Below are 20,471 nucleotides of genomic sequence, written 5' to 3' on the forward strand. Positions count from 1 at the left end.
GCTTTTTGCTTTTTGCTTTTTGCTTTTTGCTTTTTGCTTTTTGCTTTTTGCTTTTTGCTTTTTGCTTTTTGCTTTTTGCTTTTTGCTTTTTGCTTTTTGCTTTTGCTTTTTGCTTTTTGCTTTTTGCTTTTTGCTTTTTGCTTTTTGCTTTTTGCTTTTTGCTTTTTGCTTTTTGCTTTTTGCTTTTTGCTTTTTGCTTTTTGCATCCAGATCATTCTCACCATCGCAGTGCGTTCCCTTTCGATCAGGCAAGCTTTCACCGTAAACTCTCCCCTGGCTGAGCATCAAGGTTTACGGGGTCGCAAATGAGCTCTCATTTTGCAGAGCCAGGTCAACCTTGCTGAGATGCTTCTGCTGCTGCTTCAAATCACATCCAAAGACAACACCACTCAACTCAGCTCACTCGAAAGCTCATCCACTTCATTATATGCAAATTTGTAGCTCAGCTGCAACTGGCATTGCACAGTACCATTTCGTGAACCTACTAACAAGAAGCAATGCTGCATGGCCTAGTCCTCGGCTTCTGGGTTTGGTTTAGGTTTGTTTTCCGGAATGCACGCGGGAAAAACGACGTTGTTCCGATTGTGGTAGGGGAGAGTTGTCTTCAAAATTGTCAAAATTGTCAAAATTGTCAAAATTGTCAAAATTATCAAAATTATCAAAATTATCAAAATTATCAAAATTGTCAAAATTGTCAAAATTGTCAAAATTGTCAAAATTGTCAAAATTGTCAAAATTGTCAAAATTGTCAAAATTGTCAAAATTGTCAAAATTGTCAAAATTGTCAAAATTGTCAAAATTGTCAAAATTGTCAAAATTGTCAAAATTATCAAAATTGTCAAAATTGTCAAAATTGTCAAAATTGTCAAAATTGTCAAAATTGTCAAAATTGTCAAAATTGTCAAAATTGTTAAAATTGTCAAAATTGTCAAAATTGTCAAAATTGTCAAAATTGACAAAATTGTCAAAATTGTCAAAATTGTCAAAATTGTCAAAATTGTCAAAATTGTCAAAATTGTCAAAATTGTCAAAATTGTCAAAATTGTCAAAATTGTCAAAATTGTCAAAATTGTCAAAATTGTCAAAATTGTCAAAATTGTCAAAATTGTCAAAATTGTCAAAATTGTCAAAATTGTCAAAATTGTCAAAATTGTCAAAATTGTCAAAATTGTCAAAATTGTCAAAATTGTCAAAATTTTCAAAATTGTCAAAATTGTCAAAATTGTCAAAATTGTCAAAATTGTCAAAATTGTCAAAATTGTCAAAATTGTCAAAATTGTCAAAATTGTCAAAATTGTCAAAATTGTCAAAATTGTCAAAATTGTCAAAATTGTCAAAATTGTCAAAATTGTCAAAATTGTCAAAATTGTCAAAATTGTCAAAATTGTCAAAATTGTCAAAATTGTCAAAATTGTCAAAATTGTCAAAATTGTCAAAATTGTCAAAATTGTCAAAATTGTCAAAATTGTCAAAATTGTCAAAATTGTCAAAATTGTCAAAATTGTCAAAATTGTCAAAATTGTCAAAATTGTCAAAATTGTCAAAATTGTCAAAATTGTCAAAATTGTCAAAATTGTCAAAATTGTCAAAATTGTCAAAATTGTCAAAATTGTCAAAATTGTCAAAATTGTCAAAATTGTCAAAATTGTCAAAATTGTCAAAATTGTCAAAATTGTCAAAATTGTCAAAATTGTCAAAATTGTCAAAATTGTCAAAATTGTCAAAATTGTCAAAATTGTCAAAATTGTCAAAATTGTCAAAATTGTCAAAATTGTCAAAATTGTCAAAATTGTCAAAATTGTCAAAATTGTCAAAATTGTCAAAATTGTCAAAATTGTCAAAATTGTCAAAATTGTCAAAATTGTCAAAATTATCAAAATTGTCAAAATTGTCAAAATTGTCAAAATTGTCAAAATTGTCAAAATTGTCAAAATTGTCAAAATTGTCAAAATTGTCAAAATTGTCAAAATTGTCAAAATTGTCAAAATTGTCAAAATTGTCAAAATTGTCAAAATTGTCAAAATTGTCAAAATTGTCAAAATTGTCAAAATTGTCAAAATTGTCAAAATTGTCAAAATTGTCAAAATTGTCAAAATTGTCAAAATTGTCAAAATTGTCAAAATTGTCAAAATTGTCAAAATTGTCAAAATTGTCAAAATTGTCAAAATTGTCAAAATTGTCAAAATTGTCAAAATTGTCAAAATTGTCAAAATTGTCAAAATTGTCAAAATTGTCAAAATTGTCAAAATTGTCAAAATTGTCAAAATTGTCAAAATTGTCAAAATTGTCAAAATTGTCAAAATTGTCAAAATTGTCAAAATTGTCAAAATTTTCAAAATTGTCAAAATTTTCAAAATTTTCAAAATTTTCAAAATTTTCAAAATTTTCAAAATTTTCAAAATTTTCAAAATTTTCAAAATTTTTAAAATTTTCATAATTTTTAAAATTGTCAAAAAGTTGAAAAGTTGAAATTTTGAAATGTTGAAATGCTGAAAAGTTGAAAAGTTGAAAAGTTGAAAAGTTGAAAAGTTGAAAAGTTGGAATGTTAAAAAGTAGAAAAGTTGAAAAGTTGAAAAATTTAAAAGTTGAAAAATTTAAAAGTTGAAAAGTTGAAAAGTTGAAAAGTTGAATAGTTGAAAAGATGAATAATTGAAAATACCAACCCGCCTCCCCTACCCGCAGGTCACATCGGCCACAATTGATAACATGGGCATTTTCCCAGCCGGAAGGGGGGCATCAGCAGAGAGTCCGTGCCAATCTGGGCCACTGTGTCAGTCAGCAGAGAGCGAGTGTTATGATTGCTAGCTGTGCTGGCTGGTGACTCTTTCCGCATATTTGGGTTCGACCCGGCCCAACCCGGAAGGTCGTCGGTGGAAGACTGGAAACCAAAACGACCAGCAGCAGTTCGGGGAGCCCTGGAGGGAAAATATTTATGATATGCAGGACATGGGGTTTTGCTATCTGTTGGATAGTGTTGTGTTGTTGTTCTTGTTGGAACTGAAAGGACACCGGGGAGCGATTTATTCAGGAGTGAATTTATTTGAGGGACACGATAGAAAGGTTTTTTCGGGGTTGATTTATGGTAAATACTGTTATTTGTCGGTTATTTTATATTGCTGAATGTTGATTATTTGTGTGAATTGAATGGAAACGATGATAGGTTCTGAGTCAAAGCAGACCTAGAAATTGGCAAATTATACCTCAGGGCAGTAGGGTGGTTCATGTCTTTGCAATACTAAAAGAAACGGATGGTTTGCGTCTTTACTAAACCAGACTTTTATTTCATTTAAAAAAGTAACTGACCTACCAAGAGATTCTAGAATACCAGAGTCATGAACCTGACCAGTTTGATTAGTTTTTCATGCAGAAAACTGTTTCAATTTCAACCCCCTTTCCACATCGATGCTGCTCGTTTGAAGCACCCTCCTGAGCTTGTTCCGCGTGTTGCGTACAGAGTTACAGAATATTTATGCGAACTCACTTTCGGAATCCATTATGTACCACCACCCCACTCTGCATGACACTTTCGCACTCATGAGCAAATTGTACCCACTGTTCAGGGTGACCCTATTAGCGACCCTGCGAACCCTGATATTCCCCCTCCCCGCCTCAAAGGCCCCAGTTCATCGAGGGTGTGTATGTGTTTTATGCAGTTATCACATATCATGAAAATTTATGCTCACGCTCGTACATTATTTTTAGCGGCGCGACCTGCTAAAATCCCACCACACTCCACTTCCACGGCTGATAAAACCCAAACAGAACAATGTTGCAGCAGTGTTTGTGAGTGTGTGGCACAAATCCGCTGGAAATGTTCTTCTTTCCCATCGCCAGAAGCACCGCCACTTTGTTTGCGGTTGACAATGCTTGGGGAGTAATGTTTCAAAAAGGTCTACAAAACTTGAAAATATTTTTGTTTTCAGTTAAAAAAGATGGCCAAATAAGTATAAATTTCACCGAGATAAGTCCCTGAACTTGTAAAAATCATTGGTTTGTGTCTCAGCTAAAATTGTTCAATTCTTGAATCTGTTTAGGTTGTATTGTATCACTTTGAATACAAAAATAGACAAATTTCAAACCTTTGTTCTTTAAGTGTGACAGTGGCAGTGCGTGGCCGAATGGTTACGCTGTCCGCTTTGTAAGCGGATGATTCTGGGTTCGATTCCCATCTGCTGCAACCTTCCATCGGAAGAGGAAGTAAAATGTTGGTCCCGGTCTTGGTTGTTAGGCCGTTAAGTCATTCCAGGTGTAGGAGTCGTCTCCATGCCATAAATACAAACAACACACCAAACCAAGCCTACTCCGGTGGAATCGCTGGCGGCGGTTGGACTCACAATCCAAAGGTCGTCAGTTCAAACACTGGGGTGGAAGGTTCCTTGGAGTAAAAGAGGTTTGGGTGCTCTCCCCATTCAAGCCTTCGGACTCCTAGGTTCGAGCAGTAACTTGCAATAGAGACCACAAAAGACCCGGGGGTCGTTAATGTGGATGGTTTGATTTGATTTTTGTTCTTTAAGTATTAGACAAAATCCAAATATTTCAGTCTTGTTTCTTTCAAAAGAATAACACTTAAATCAGTTTGAGAAAATTTTAGCAAAAAAATTAAATAAAAGAACCATGTCATCATCATATTTCTCTTTCCATGCTAAATGCGCCCTTTTGAAATGTTACCCCGACAGGATGCAACATTCATACAGATCCATACAAAACAGGGTGGAAAACTCCGCTTGCTTTTCCCCTCCACTCAAACCTCCAAGAATGGCACAATACAGCGTTTGAGCGTTGCACCACATAATTTTAAAGCGATTTTCCACATTTGCCAGGGTGCGTTTCGGATTTGGATCGCAACTTGCGAGAAAATGGTGTGAACTTTTTGTTTGCCGTTGGAGCAGCACGAGCCAACCAGCCCGAGTGCAGCAATTGAGCATAAATAAAAGACAGAAATTAACTTCTTCGTTGTTGGTGCACATGTGGAGGGTTGAGATTTGATGCAGGGTTGGTTTATGCTTTGGGTTTGTGATACTGGTTGGAAATTGTTTAATATGTGGGAGAATGTATGAAACTGGTACATACCCTGAAAATGGAACTGGAAAAGAAACAAAAACAAAACTAAAATTAAAACAGAAGCTAAAAAACAAAGATTGAAACTGAAATAGAAGCAGAAGCTGAAAGAACAGAACATCAAAACAAAAACACAAAATTGAAGATTAGCAAAATCAACAAAAAAAAACAAAAAAACAAAAAAATACAAAATGAACAAATTTTATAACATATATAAACTCAATATCAATTTATATAAATTCATAATATTTTGCAGCAATTTACAACAATTTCAACAGCTTCCAATAGTTTACAACAACTTACAACAATTACTAACAGTTTACAACCATTTTCTACATTATACAACAATAAACAATCATTTAAATCAATTTATATCAATTTACAACGTTTTGCAGCAATTTGCCACAACTTACAACATTTTTTAACAATTAACAATAATTTGAAGCAATTTACCAAATTTATTAGATTCACAAAATCAACAAAAGTTACAAAAATTACAAAACTAACAAAATTTAATAAAAAATCAAAATTACAAAATGTACAATATTCACAAAATTCATAAAATTTTAAACAATTTAAATTAGATAATTTCATTGATTTGCAGCATTATGCAACAATTAACAATAAATCTCAATAGCTTACAAAAATTTACAACATTGTATAATTTTTTACAACAATTATCAACAATTTACAACCATTTACAACAATTTACCAAATTTATAATATTCACAAAATCAACCAAATTTACAAAAATTACAAAACCAGCCAAATTTACCAAAAATTACAAAATGTTCAAAATTCATAAAACTCAAAACAATTTATATCAATTTATTTTACTAATTTGCAACATTTTGCAGCAATGAGCAATTTACAATAATTTACAACAATTCACAACCATTCAGCAATTCCCCACGAAAACAGTATGATTCGAAAAAAAAGTTCTCCGATCGGTTTCAATTTTTTTCTGGGGGTTCCTTGGCCAAAATAATAAGACCCGCATTTTTTTGTTTGGCGATCAGGGTGACCTACGCCGTGTTAGGGTGGTCCGAAAAATGGCAATTTTTGTCGATTTTCGCAAAAAGCACTTTTTTTCAAAAAATCATATCTCCGCGCCATTGCATCTTATTTTAGCTGTCTTAAGCGCAAAAGAAAGCTGTTTAGTTTGGCTATCTAGAAAAAATAATAAGAAGTATTAAAAAACCAGCTAAACATTTGAAAAGGTCGTATGAAAACTTAAAATGCTGTTTTGAAGGTTTCGGGTCCAAATAGCCTATGTCTGTAAATATTTTTACCTGATTTCTCGGAAAATTTTACATAATATATCAAAAAATTGTGAAGTTTTGTTTTCAATACTCTGAGATACGATTTTTTGAAAGTAAAAACTGGGTTTTTCATCGCGCCACACGCAAAAATGGGAAAATGACAAAATCGGGAAAATATTGACTTTTTCACTAAAACTGCAATAACTTGAAAATTTCAGCGATGACCTATATATGTAAGTGTACCAAAAGTTGCGTAGTTGTGTATTTCAGTTATGAAAATTTTGTTTAAAGTTTAAAAGTTTAAAAGTTTAAAAGTTTAAAAGTTTAAAAGTTTAAAAGTTTAAAAGTTTAAAAGTTTAAAAGTTTAAAAGTTTAAAAGTTTAAAAGTTTAAAAGTTTAAAAGTTTAAAAGTTTAAAAGTTTAAAAGTTTAAAAGTTTAAAAGTTTAAAAGTTTAAAAGTTTAAAAGTTTAAAAGTTTAAAAGTTTAAAAGTTTAAAAGTTTAAAAGTTTAAAAGTTTAAAAGTTTAAAAGTTTAAAAGTTTAAAAGTTTAAAAGTTTAAAAGTTTAAAAGTTTAAAAGTTTAAAAGTTTAAAAGTTTAAAAGTTTAAAAGTTTAAAAGTTTAAAAGTTTAAAAGTTTAAAAGTTTAAAAGTTTAAAAGTTTAAAAGTTTAAAAGTTTAAAAGTTTAAAAGTTTAAAAGTTTAAAAGTTTAAAAGTTTAAAAGTTTAAAAGTTTAAAAGTTTAAAAGTTTAAAAGTTTAAAAGTTTAAAAGTTTAAAAGTTTAAAAGTTTAAAAGTTTAAAAGTTTAAAAGTTTAAAAGTTTAAAAGTTTAAAAGTTTAAAAGTTTAAAAGTTTAAAAGTTGTGAGATATTATCATTGTTGAGGTGGAATTTGAAACATTCGGATTGTCCTGAAGATTAAATTTCAAAGTAAAGCAAGTTCCTTTCATTGACAGCATGATGGTCCAATGATTTCCACTTATTTCCACCTGCATTAACCTGTCAAACACTTTCAAGATTCGATTTTGCTGCTGCAACGCTAATAAACCCATTGAATTTACTTTCATTCGCCTGCGTCGCCATCATCACCGTCACCATTACCAGGTCAAAAAGTTGTTGCAAAATAAGGGCGGTCCCGATGTCCCTTTCACAGGTGGTGACTTTAATAAACCTCAGACCGTGCGAATTCCAGCAAAAAAGCATATAGGTGGAAAGTATGCAACCGGTGCAGTGGCATAAGTTGGACACACACACACACACACACACACACACACACACACACACACACAATGGCATACAGTTTTAATAAATTTAAAAGCTATCGCGACGAAGAAATGGCGGGGTTTCGCTTTAATGTTGCAGGTTTTGGGTTGGAAACAGTATTAAATGCTGCTGCTTTCTTCCTGACGGGCGGTGAGTGTTTCGAAAAAGGGATTGCATTTTTTTCGCAAGAGTTACGTGAACAATAATGTATTGCCGGAAAGTCTGCGACGGTTACGTAAAACTTTCACTGCGGTTAAAATGTACCTGAATTATTTTCCAGAACTTGATTGACCTCGGTCAACAAGACCCGTTTGCCAACTTTTCTCAAAATAAAATAAAAAAGGAAATTACACTTGCAATCTTATCGAGCTGAATAATTACATTGAATATTCAATTATGGCAGTACCGCACCTTAAGTGACTACCACTCTGAAGGCACAGCACAACTGTTGCAGATGATGTTTGCAGCCAAATTGAATTTTCCAAGCTTAGCTGCTGCATCCACCGCTGGAGTGCAGGTGCCATGTCGTTTTGCAACAAAGTGTATTATTTTTTTTCCTGGAAAGAGCATTCGAAGGTGTTTTTTGGAGGGGGAGCTAGAATGGTTCTTTGGAGACTGCTCTATGACGACTGTTGTACCAAAGTGTTCAGGTCCTACCACTCTTTGGCAGCTTCTGCTGGCAGTAGTTTGAGATGGAGATAAAAGCTTGATGAATATTCATAATAGATACTAGATATTTTACAGGGGGATTCTTTTAAGAGCAAGCAGACATATGTAAAACTAAAAACTAAAATTTCACTAATGTTTGTGAAACATTTCATCTAGTTTAGGATAAGGGATCTTATTGTTCAAGACTTGATGCTGAATAGTTCAAACCTTGTTATCCTGCTCTGCTCTATGAAAAAGTAAATACAACATCACATTTCGTGCTTTCCATTTCATTAGGGCACAAAACTTTTGTAAATAAGAGTGTATCCCTCTCACACCTTATGCAAACTGTCATTTAAGTGAAAGGGATACACTATTGTTTACAAAAGTTTAGTGCCCTTTTGAAATATTATGCTCCATTTCACCAAGCAAAATCCCCCGTCGATGATGAATCGATTTCTGGGGGATTTGGCAGTGAGCATTTTGCAATCTTCGTTAGCTTAAGCCATTCTTCATCGATTTGTTTTGCGCTACGGGACTTACGGTTCGATATCTACTCTAGGGGAGAATCTTGAGCCAAGGTTTCCCTTCAACTTTCGATGGTGAAGATACACTTGCCATCTGAATAAATAGGATTGTTTAAATTGCTGACCCAGGCGACGACTGGTTGCTACTCGTTAGTGTTTGCACCTTAAGCAGGGGGACAGGTGAGGTCAAATTTGATTGCTTTCCGAACGCGGGGTGCCAAACAGGTTGCTGTAGCCAAAGTCTATCGAAAAAAATACCATTTGATGAATCACTGGCAGACCGTTAACCTCCAAACAGCTCGCACGAATCTCGTCAACAAAACGGCTCAATTATTTGAATACCTTTGGCGAAGTCAGATGCCATACCTGTTAAGGGGGTAAGGCGGGGTTGCGCCTCCGGTGAAACGTTTCACGGACGCAAAATTACGCAATGGTTCGAACATTTCTGTCAAATAGAGAGGGAGTTGCGTTATTGTTTCGATTAGTGGAAATTGCTTCCTGACATCCGTCGTTCGTGATTAATATTCATGTTCAAGCGGGGACGGACTGCGGCTCTTATCGCCAAATTATGCAAATCAAATTCGCGTCAAACAAGTAGCCGCCGCCGTGCGGTGACTAAAACCAAAACAACACGTCATATCTGCACCGTGGTCGTTATCATCTTGATGGTGGTCTTGTCGTCACTCGGAATCACTATTGGTCCCTTTGTTGGAAAGGATGATGACCTGATGTAGAGAACCTGGACCTTATTAGAGAACGGCGATCTCAAACCAAAAGTACCAATCGAAGCAGGAGAACTGTCAAACAGAGGTACCAATCGAGCAAAATACAAAAGATTTTCCTCGATTAGTACATCCATTTGACAGTTCTCGTGCTTTGATTGGTATTTTTGGTTTGTGATGGCCGTTCTCTAGTAAGGTCCAGGTTCTCTAACCTGATGTGGTCTGGTTATCCTTTTGGAAAATTTTCTCAAAATATTATAGGGGAAATATACCCATTTTAATCACACTAAGCCGTTCGATCAATTCTCATCACTTTTGCCATTTCAGAAGAGTTGTTTGCTCACTTTTATTTGAACTATTTATTACTTTGGAACAGTCAAAAACTCTTTATGAAAGCTGTAATTCATGAGCAATGTGCTGAAAGGCCGATAATAGAAATAGGCTGAGAAAGGGTATAGTTCCCCTAGTTGCATTTTGACGCCGTCGTGCTAACTGGTCGTATGTCGCTTTTTGACGTTCCGAGAAAAAAAACGGTATAATGTTTGACTTTGAATAAACAAAAACGCAATGTAAACAATAACAATCACGTTTTGTGTGGTTGATCAATCTGTGCATTGTCCTGAAAAAAAAAAACGTTTACGGTAGTCCTGCTCGTCCCTGTGTCAAGCGCGTTCTGACCTGAAATCCCTTTGGCCAATTGTCGCACTTACGTCAATTTTCAGGCAGCGTCAAGATAGCAAGACAAGATTAAAACTTCTTTCCAATGAAAAGTGACCAAAATGCACGGAGTTTTTTCGGTTTTTATTTAATATCTCGGGATTGGAAACGATTTTTGGGGATCTGTGAAGGTCAAAAGGTGAAGAATTGTGAGCCATCAATGGCGTTCTTAAATCAATTTGGCCCAATATGCACGTACGACAAGTCATCACGACGGCGACGATATGAAATGGAATATTTTGCATTCTGTAAAAACAAATTCAGCGAATTACTATGGGAACCAGGATTCCGCAATAATTATTATTCATTCCCTAAGCTACTATCTTCAAAAGGATTTACATCAAAATGTATCTAAATTATCAAGTTATACCAGGACTGGGTTCGTAAGTTCAACCATTTTCGAATAAGATGACTACAGCTTCCCTGGTTGCAGTGCACTCTTAAAGTGAAACGGAACGCCAGATCTTTGACAACTTCTGTTCAACTAAAATCAATTCCTAAACTCTTCCTGCTGTTTTATATGTATCAACTTGAATAGACAGAACTTTACGTTACGGTCATTTTACTTAAAGGTGCTTCCAAAACGCGCGTCTCGGTTGCAATATGGCACTGCCATCCCGTTTCATCTTAACCCTCTCCCGCCCATGGTTACTCCTGAGCACCAAAACTTTGAACTCAAATATCTCGGAACTGACACAACTTTTCATGGTGCTTTAAGTTGCAGGTGTTCATGTAGAATGTATTCTAACAGCTTCCCAAATTTCATCGAATTTGGTTAAGCACCAGCAAAGTTACAGTGTGAAATGTAAACAAAAAGAGCCAATTTAAGGGAAATAAATAAGACCTGTTTTCGAAAGCCCGTAAAAATTACCAAACACAAAATTTTATCAAACAAAAAATGTTTTGCTATCATTTGAGCCTTGGAGAAGAACCCCTTGTGAATAACATTTTGAGTTTGGACCGGCTTTAAGTGTTTTTTAACCTTTTTCATTTGGTGCACCAGAGCACCACCTAGGCATATGAGCAACTAAATATTCAGGAGCACTTTTTTCTAAATTACAGAAAAAGCTTATTTTTATCAAAACAAAAATTTATAAACGTTTTGACTATTCATAAACAAGACAAAACATTGTTATTAGACCGATAGTTTATTATTTTCCTCATTTTTCATGAAAATGGTTGTATGTAGTTTTTAACACATTTCGAAGCGTTTTCAAACAAATGAACCAATAGATTTGAAGAATACGAGATTTTGTGGTTTAAAAAAAAGTTGCTCATCTTCCTGATGGTGCTCTGGTGCACCACTTCAAATTCTACTTTTTTGTCCCAATTCGATGTTTGTGGGTCAAAGTAAAGTATTTCCTGCATTATTGTATCAAAATTAAGCCATTTACTATTTTTACGATAAGCAAACAGCTCTGGGCGTTAGAGGGTTAAGTAATCGTAGTGCAAACTATTTCAAAATTCAAATCAATTTCTTTTCAATTCATTTCGATTTTATTAGTAGGGAGCGGCCGTGGCTGACTGGTTACAGTGTTCGCTTTGTAAGCGAATGGTTCTGGGTTCGATTCCCATCTGCTCCCAACGAGAAAGTTAAGAACACATCTCGGGTGAGTTTTCAAAAAGCCGTAAGAGCCACCGTGTCCTCTGACACTAATTTTCGTTTTTCTCGAAAATGAAACAAAATTTCATTTATTTTTAGTTTGGGGCACTTGAAGGACGTGTAGATGACCAATCTCGAGCATTTTTGATATTGGTTTTTCGTAAGTAGGTCGAATACCAACGCAAAAAGGACTTTGTTTACTAATGGCTCTTACGGCTTTTTGAAAATTAATCCGAGACATAAATTTGAAATGGTGAATATCTGGGTGCTGAATAGTCGTTCGCAAAACGGCCGCAATTTTGAACTGTCAAAGTGGAACCAATTTACTGTTCGCCAAAAGTAGATAGTATTGCTATCGATCATTAAAAATTGTGTTTTTTTTTTTTGCAAGAATGAAAAATGTGTGGTTTGAAAATTGTAGGCGAGATAATCATTTTTTAAATAATTATTAGGCCCTCGTGGATGTAACTTCTGGAGGTCCTGGTCAATAACGGAGTAGCAACTGCGGGTGGGCACCTATGCTTATGCTTATGCTAATTATTAGGCCGTTGCAAATATTTTTTAAAGTTTATGTCCCTGGACTCTGGCCAAAGCTTGTATCCATCCAGAAGCTGTCTTTATTGTTTGATTCCATTTGAAAACCTGCTGATTTAGTGAAAATCTGCTCTGTTTGTTAAATAAGCATCGCTAGAATTAGCGAACTTTTTTCGCTGGACCAGGAAGAGCTGCAGGATTCCAAATTTAGCCAGGGAATTTATCCACGACTTCGCAGAATGACCGCAGTCCTTGACACCCGTAAAAAAGAAAAAAATCTTCAAACCGATCGAAACCTGAAAACACACACAATTTTCAAGCAAAAGATGACAAAAACTAGACAAAATAGAACACATATGTACTACTACAGCTCATTTGCCAGTAAGAAAAAAGTCATTCTTGTGCTTGAACAGCCTCCTACTTTGTAGATGTAAACAAAGTGGGCTCATTCGAAAATCACGTTACGCATTCTCTCTATTCATCACCCAGGTGAATATTAACGAAAAATCAATGTCGCTCGAGGCGGGGTTCGATCCTCCGTCATTTGGATTGGTAAGCAAAAATGCTAACCACTAGGCCATAACGACTTGGTCAACGTGGACTGGAATAAGGAATACTGTTACAGAGAGCGAGTTGTGGCGCTATAACCACGGCAAATAGTGTCCAGGGCATTCGTGGAAATACAATGTCCCATCCCAGAGGGTCCCGGAGTACCAAACCTTCTTAGCATGGTGCTCCCAACGAATACAACCAAAATCTCGGAGCGTATGGTGGTGTGTCCACACGCTTCTTCCTCCCCTGTCGATTCAGAATTGTGTTGTTGTTCGAACACTCAGTGCTCAAACTCAACCCAATTACGAATCATCTCTGCGATACGGCTTTACGCAGTCCGCTTTAATGCTTGTGATGTTTCAATGCATTTCAATGCAATGGCGCTCTACAAATGTTAATAAATGACAAGAAGAGTGCTAGGCGTCATCTAACCTAAGGCACTCTCCAGGATCCCTTCGAAAGATTGGCTGCGCTAGGGTCTGATTAGATTAGATTAGATTAGAATTCGATTCGGTCTTATTAGTGAATAATCATGTTTCAATCAGTTCTTTTTCAGTTCATAACAGAGTTTTGGAGTTCCTTTCAGCATATTCCAAGGAAAGTGAAAATCCACTAAATAAACATCGCCGATTACGCCACATCCCTCCCCGGTTCCACTATCTGCTGCTCGGACATTCCGACCACGTAACAGGTACTTTCTTCGCTAGGCGGCAAATTATCACCAGTTTTTTTTTCTTAGCTCATTTCACGCCAGTCCCGTCCCGTTTTTTTATTCGTTGCACTTTAGTGCATTGCATGCTGCAGCGCCAGCCTCGGCAACGGAGTCTGTTGCCATCGGCAATTCGAGATTGCATGCCGGTGATAAGAGACCGCTCGGACTGTTGAACCGTTCCCTCTCTGGTGGCCGATTTCGATTGTGGCGAAAAAAGTATAGTTTCAGTTATCAGATTGTAACTGGTGGGGTAAATTGTATTTTTGAATTTAAATACTCTCTCTCTTCAATGCTCTTTGCTAGAACTGTTGTTTCGTTAAATAAATTCAAATTTAAGGTCGATTCCACGAAAAGAGCATATCAATTTGTATGGGGCATCGTTTTGACCACACCAATCTGTCTTAAATTTTAAGGGAGTTTTTGTACACATAAAACTAGCATCTGGGCCAAATATGAACACTCTAGCTCAAGTGGAGCAAATCGGGACAAAAAGTTTTACTGTACAAAGGTATCAAAAATCTTGAAACGACCGTAACTTAGGCAATATTCAATTAAATTTCAAAATTCAAGAAACATGTGAAAGGGCTTAAAAATGCAACAAAATTAAGCGTGAAACATTGGTTTAATTGGTTTGACCGAGCCACGTAGCCCAGTGATAACGCTTTCGCCTCGTAAGCGGTAGATCGGGGTTCGAATCCCAGTTCGGACCAACACAATTGGTGATCTTTTCCCTTCTGGAATCGATTACTTAGAAAAGGGAAGGTAGTGTATCGTCACAAACTGGATCTTATCACGACACCTTAGGGAGGCGACCTATGGAATGTTAACATTAACCTTAACATATTAACATTTATTTTTGTATTTTTGTATTTTTGAAATTTTGTATTTTTGTATTTTTGTATTTTAGTATTTTAGTATTTTAGTATTTTAGTATTTTAGTATTTTAGTATTTTAGTATTTTTGTATTTTAGTATTTTAGTATTTTAGTATTTTAGTATTTTAGTATTTTAGTATTTTTGTATTTTTGTATTTTAGTATTTTAGTATTTTAGTATTTTAGTATTTTAGTATTTTAGTATTTTTGTATTTTTGTATTTTTGTATTTTTGTATTTTTGTATTTTTGTATTTTTGTATTTTTGTATTTTTGTATTTTTGTATTTTTGTATTTTTGTATTTTGTATTTTTGTATTTTTGTATTTTTGTATTTTTGTATTTTTGTATTTTTGTATTTTTGTATTTTTGTATTTTTGTATTTTTGTATTTTTGTATTTTTGTATTTTTGTATTTTTGTATTTTTGTATTTTTGTATTTTTGTATTTTTGTATTTTTGTATTTTTGTATTTTTGTATTTTGTATTTTTGTATTTTTGTATTTTTGTATTTTGTATTTTTGTATTTTTGTATTTTTGTATTTTTGTATTTTGTATTTTTGTATTTTTGTATTTTGTATTTTGTATTTTGTATTTTGTATTTTTGTATTTTTGTATTTTTGTATTTTGTATTTTTGTATTTTTGTATTTTGTATTTTTGTATTTTTGTATTTTGTATTTTTGTATTTTTGTATTTTTGTATTTTTGTATTTTGTATTTTTGTATTTTTGTATTTTTGTATTTTTGTATTTTTGTATTTTGTATTTTTGTATTTTTGTATTTTTGTATTTTTGTATTTTTGTATTTTGTATTTTGTATTTTTGTATTTTTGTATTTTTGTATTTTTGTATTTTTGTATTTTTGTATTTTTGTATTTTGTATTTTTGTATTTTTGTATTTTTGTATTTTTGTATTTTTGTATTTTTGTATTTTGTATTTTTGTATTTTTGTATTTTTGTATTTTGTATTTTTGTATTTTTGTATTTTGTATTTTGTATTTTTGTATTTTTGTATTTTGTATTTTTATTTTTGTATTTTTGTATTTTGTATTTTTGTATTTTGTATTTTTGTATTTTTGTATTTTTGTATTTTTGTATTTTTGTATTTTTATTTTTGTATTTTTGTATTTTTGTATTTTTGTATTTTGTATTTTTGTATTTTTGTATTTTTGTATTTTTGTATTTTTGTATTTTTGTATTTTTGTATTTTTGTATTTTTGTATTTTTGTATTTTTGTATTTTTGTATTTTTGTATTTTTGTATTTTTGTATTTTTGTATTTTTGTATTTTTGTATTTTTGTATTTTGTATTTTGTATTTTTGTATTTTTATATTTTTGTATTTTGTATTTTTGTATTTTTGTATTTTTGTATTTTTGTATTTTTGTATTTTTGTATTTTTGTATTTTTGTATTTTTGTATTTTTGTATTTTGTATTTTTGTATTTTGTATTTTTGTATTTTTGTATTTTTGTATTTTTGTATTTTTGTATTTTGTATTTTTGTATTTTTGTATTTTGTATTTTTGTATTTTTGTATTTTTGTATTTTTGTATTTTTGTATTTTTGTATTTTTGTATTTTTGTATTTTTGTATTTTTGTATTTTTGTATTTTTGTATTTTTGTATTTTTGTATTTTTGTATTTTTGTATTTTTGTATTTTTGTATTTTTGTATTTTTGTATTTTTGTATTTTTGTATTTTTGTATTTTTGTATTTTTGTTTTTTGTATTTTTGTATTTTTGAATTTTTGTATTTTTGTATTTTTGTATTTTGGATTTTTGTATTTTTGTATTTTGTATTTTGTATTTTTGTATTTTGTATTTTTGTATTTTTGTATTTTTGTATTTTTGTATTTTGTATTTTTGTATTTTGTATTTTGTATTTTTGTATTTTTGTATTTTGTATTTTTGTATTTTTGTATTTTTGTATTTTTGTATTTTGTATTTTTGTATTTTTGTATTTTTGTATTTTTGTATTTTTGTATTTTTGTATTTTGTATTTTTGTATTTTTGTATTTTTGTATTTTGTATTTTTGTATTTTTGTATTTTGTATTTTTGTATTTTTGTATTTTGTATTTTTGTATTTTGTATTTTTGTATTTTGTATTTTTGTATTTTTGTATTTTTGTATTTTGTATTTTTGTATTTTGTATTTTTGTATTTTGTATTTTTGTATTTTGTATTTTTGTATTTTTGTATTTTTGTATTTTTGTATTTTTGTATTTTTGTATTTTTGTATTTTGTATTTTTGTATTTTTGTATTTTGTATTTTGTATTTTGTATTTTTGTATTTTTGTATTTTTGTATTTTTGTATTTTGTATTTTTGTATTTTTGTATTTTTGTATTTTTGTATTTTTGTATTTTTGTATTTTGTATTTTTGTATTTTTGTATTTTGTATTTTTGTATTTTTGTATTTTTGTATTTTTGTATTTTTGTATTTTTGTATTTTTGTATTTTTGTATTTTTGTATTTTTGTATTTTTGTATTTTTGTATTTTTGTATTTTTGTATTTTTGTATTTTTGTATTTTTGTATTTTTGCATTTTTTAAATAAAGAAATTAAAAGGAACTTGTTCAACATTTTCCTAATCTCCCCACTGCATGATGCTTTGCACTTTCCGGACAAAATCAGCACTTTACTTTCCTCAGCAGATCGTTACTGGTCCAACCATCAAGCACTGAGAAAAATGAAATTTCTTGCGAAAAACAACCCAGCATTTGTTCAAAAGTCCACAGGAACCACTACCACCAACTGATGAAAGAGTTTCAAGGTGGAAATCGGACCCCAGGCGGGAGCAACTCAGTACCAACCAACTCCTTTTCTTTTTCGACAAGTCACAAAAGTTTCCCCCAAAGCAAATATTTTTCTTATCACCTCAACTCGACTCAACTCAGAACGGTGCTATAAAGTGAGACGAAAGTTAGCAGCTCGTTCCAAGGGGGTGTGAAAAAGTTTACTTTTTCCACTGATAGCAGTTTGAGGAGGGAAAATCCCGAGCAAAGAAAATGTTAGATTAAATTTCATGATGGAAATTTGGATAAAAACGACATCGTGTTTAAAAGAAGCTTGGTTGCGGTTGAAACGGGATTTGAACTTAATCTTGCAAAAAAAAAAACGGAACTTTCAATCGGGACTCCCAAACAATCTGAAACCAATTTCCGGTTAGCCAACGTTCCCACTGTGAATTTTGGTTGCGGAATAGTTTCCGGGAAGGGAAACAGTTTTCGCATTTTCCTAGTGGGTTGCAGCATTTTCCCAGCAATACTAGGAAGCTGAACTTTCTCGTCCGTCATAGACGGGCGTTTGTTGGCCAGCTTGTCATGCATTGAGAACAAAATTGGAACAAAAAAGTTAGAAAAAGTAGAGTGATCACACCAGTTGTTGAAAATGTTTGCGGGAAAAGTTTTTTATCTGAAAATCATTGCTATCGTGCTCTGAATTTGTCATCTTTTACAAGGCTTTTAGAAGAAAATTCAGACATGAAAAAAAATATGGGAAAACTAATGCTGCAAAATGCGTAAAACGAGCATTTGCATGATTTACAAACTCAAAGTATCAAACTAGCGAGGTTTCATTGATTTTAACCCACGTCACAGCGATGTTAAATGCTACTCAAAATTGGGCACAATTCAAACTTCTTGGAGAGTGTTTACATTTTAGCTGTCACTTCGATTAGCTTTGTTTCGGAAGTTTCGGAAAATTTGCGGCTTTCAGGCTTTGCTGAAGTGTTTAATTAAATTTAAATCCAACTTCAGCCATCAAAAGAAGCAATATTTACTAAAGTTGTTGTATCCCAAGCGTTAGTTTTACTGATTAACAATGGAGAATAGTAGCACCGTGGCCAGAGCCGTTGGCCAGGTTGTAGATCAGGCACCTTTCAACCCCGTTACTCAGAACAATGCTGCGTGAGTATTGCTGGAGATTTCGCTTGCTAAATATTATTTATTTTAACGTATTTCTCAGTCTGACAACGGAACACCCGACAAATGCGATTACGAGCAACGATCCGGACGAGCTCAACGATGTCGAGTTTTTGGACGATTACAAGGCGGAAGTCGTGAAGTCCTTGCAGCTTGAAACGGCTGCGAAGGGTCCTCTAGCTCCAATCGATTACCGTGAGCTGTACCTGCGTCGGGTCGCCCAGACCAACGCGAGCGAACTTCGGCTGAAGAAAGAGGTGGCCAAAATGCGTCGGTGCGAAGCCTTGAAAGTAAAGCTGGAGCAAAAGCTGGTGGCAGCCGAGGCGGAGCTCAAACTGTTGAAGAAGGAGGTGAGCATTCTGCTGAAACGCAGAGCCAGGGAACGATTCCAGAAGCGGTTGCGCTTTGGCAGAGTGGTTCCTCGGAAGCGTGTCGGAAATCCGTTCCGAATGGTGCGCAAGTGATGGCAGTTAAGTTAACGTTTATTATTATATTGAACACTAGTATTATTTGACCTAAAACGTGATTATAAAATGATACTATCGTAATAAAACATCAAAAAGTTGTTATCAAACAATATCTTTTAATCTGTTTTCTGCCAAAATGAGACAAGGCTAGGGGAAATATACCCATTCTCAGCCTAATAAGCCGTCGTTATTGAAAGCACTGGGCCAGCCCATTTTTCTATTGTCGGCTGAGTTCTTTTTTCTTCCAGCGCTCTTTTGGGTCTGCCATTTGTGACGAAATTTTAAGTGAACACTCACGAAAAGTGGCATTTATAAAAAAAGTTTTCTGGCATCACTGGCTGCTCTAATGGTAATGTTGGTTGTTCCTTTTCGCTCGGGTTTCGTCAGTGTTTGATTTGAATAGGTATAAACGTCAAGTGACTCGGCGCGTTTGTTTTTTTTTATGGCGCTTGCTAATTAATTACATTTTTCGGGATTATTTTTCAAGTGTAAACCATGTACAAAAGAACATGTTGCCGGTGGTTGGAAGCAATTTTATACCAGCGCTATGAAAACGTTAGCGCAAGTGAAAATATATTGATGGCGACTTTAGTTAAGCAGTTATGCTCTCATCTTGCGTGTGGATGTATGTGCTATAAAAATGATGATAAATGGTCTCGCAAAATAGAAATTATGATCAAAAGTGCATTAAATTTGATCTTTTTGGCCAGTAAATTGCATTAATATGTGCGCTTACTCGCGACGACGCTGATGCTGGTAAGTTTAATTGCTGATCGAAGACACCAACGTCAAAGTTTTAGGTTATGTTGAGAACAATTCCGTAAAAATGTTAACTTTAAATAAATTAACCAAACTGTTCAATACACTCTTAACTCTCGCGTTGTCATTTTCATCCAATTTTCTTTTCTTAAAAAACTTCTAACTTTCAGTAGAATTGTCCAAATTCGAAGCTTACAGTCCAGATTTGTCTATTTTTTTTAACTGCAGACATGTCACATGGCACATGGGTGAAAAATATAGTCCAATTTATACTGGATATATTCTGGATTCCGTTGGGAGTACCTCAGCCCTCTGATGTGGGTTTTTGTACAATATGATGATAACTTTTCCTCATAACAAGGCCGGAAATCATAAAAAAAAACTTGAAGAAATCACCCTTATTCACCATCCAGCAAAAATTAATTGGGGTTTATTAAAATATTAGGTCCAGAGATTTTTGGAAATTCAGACCCCCCCCCCCTCCCCATGTCACGCACTTTTCCTATACCTTTAGCAGGGGCTGTCACAATTAATCCAACATCAGCGAGAATTTCCAATAATTAAGCTTGATTATCTTGATTAAATTATCCCCATTAAATCCAATTTGCTAACATTTTACTCACAGACCACAAATATCTCACCAACGAGTTCAGATAAAATCTCCTTGTCCTAGTCATGTCGGTACTTCTTATTACAGTTTATGCTTTTATATATCCATATCCATATATCCAGCACACACATGCGTATTCACCACCATCATATGCAGCCCAACATCAGCTAAGCAAATGTTAACTCATTTTAATAGCCTTCTTGCGGAAGTCCAAACGTCCCTCTGGGACCCATCCCATGTGACCAGCACTGAG

The 20,471-nt window shown here is 33.3% G+C and overlaps 1 protein-coding gene across 1 annotated transcript; it reads left to right on the forward strand.

Moving 5' to 3' along the window:
• Positions 1-18,145: 18,145 nt before the first annotated feature.
• Positions 18,146-18,921, forward strand: LOC119767324. The gene is made up of 2 exons (XM_038255668.1): positions 18,146-18,367; positions 18,426-18,921. The coding sequence occupies exons 1-2, from the start codon at positions 18,282-18,284 to the stop codon at positions 18,844-18,846; spliced, it is 507 nt and encodes a 168-aa protein (XP_038111596.1). The 5' UTR covers positions 18,146-18,281; the 3' UTR covers positions 18,847-18,921.
• The last annotated feature ends 1,550 nt before the right edge of the window (positions 18,922-20,471 follow it).

The sequence above is a fragment of the Culex quinquefasciatus genome, chromosome 2 (genome assembly GCF_015732765.1).
Source record: "Culex quinquefasciatus strain JHB chromosome 2, VPISU_Cqui_1.0_pri_paternal, whole genome shotgun sequence".
NCBI lineage: Eukaryota > Metazoa > Arthropoda > Insecta > Diptera > Culicidae > Culex > Culex quinquefasciatus.

What these genes read in the sequence shown, in the direction of transcription:
- LOC119767324 (XM_038255668.1), top strand. Translation starts at nt 18,282, where the DNA reads ATGGAGAATAGTAGCACCGTGGCCAGAGCCGTTGGCCAGGTTGTAGAT. An exon ending in GTTACTCAGAACAATGCTGC is followed by an intron (nt 18,368 to 18,425) that starts GTGAGTATTGCT and finishes CGTATTTCTCAG; the next exon opens with TCTGACAACGGAACACCCGA.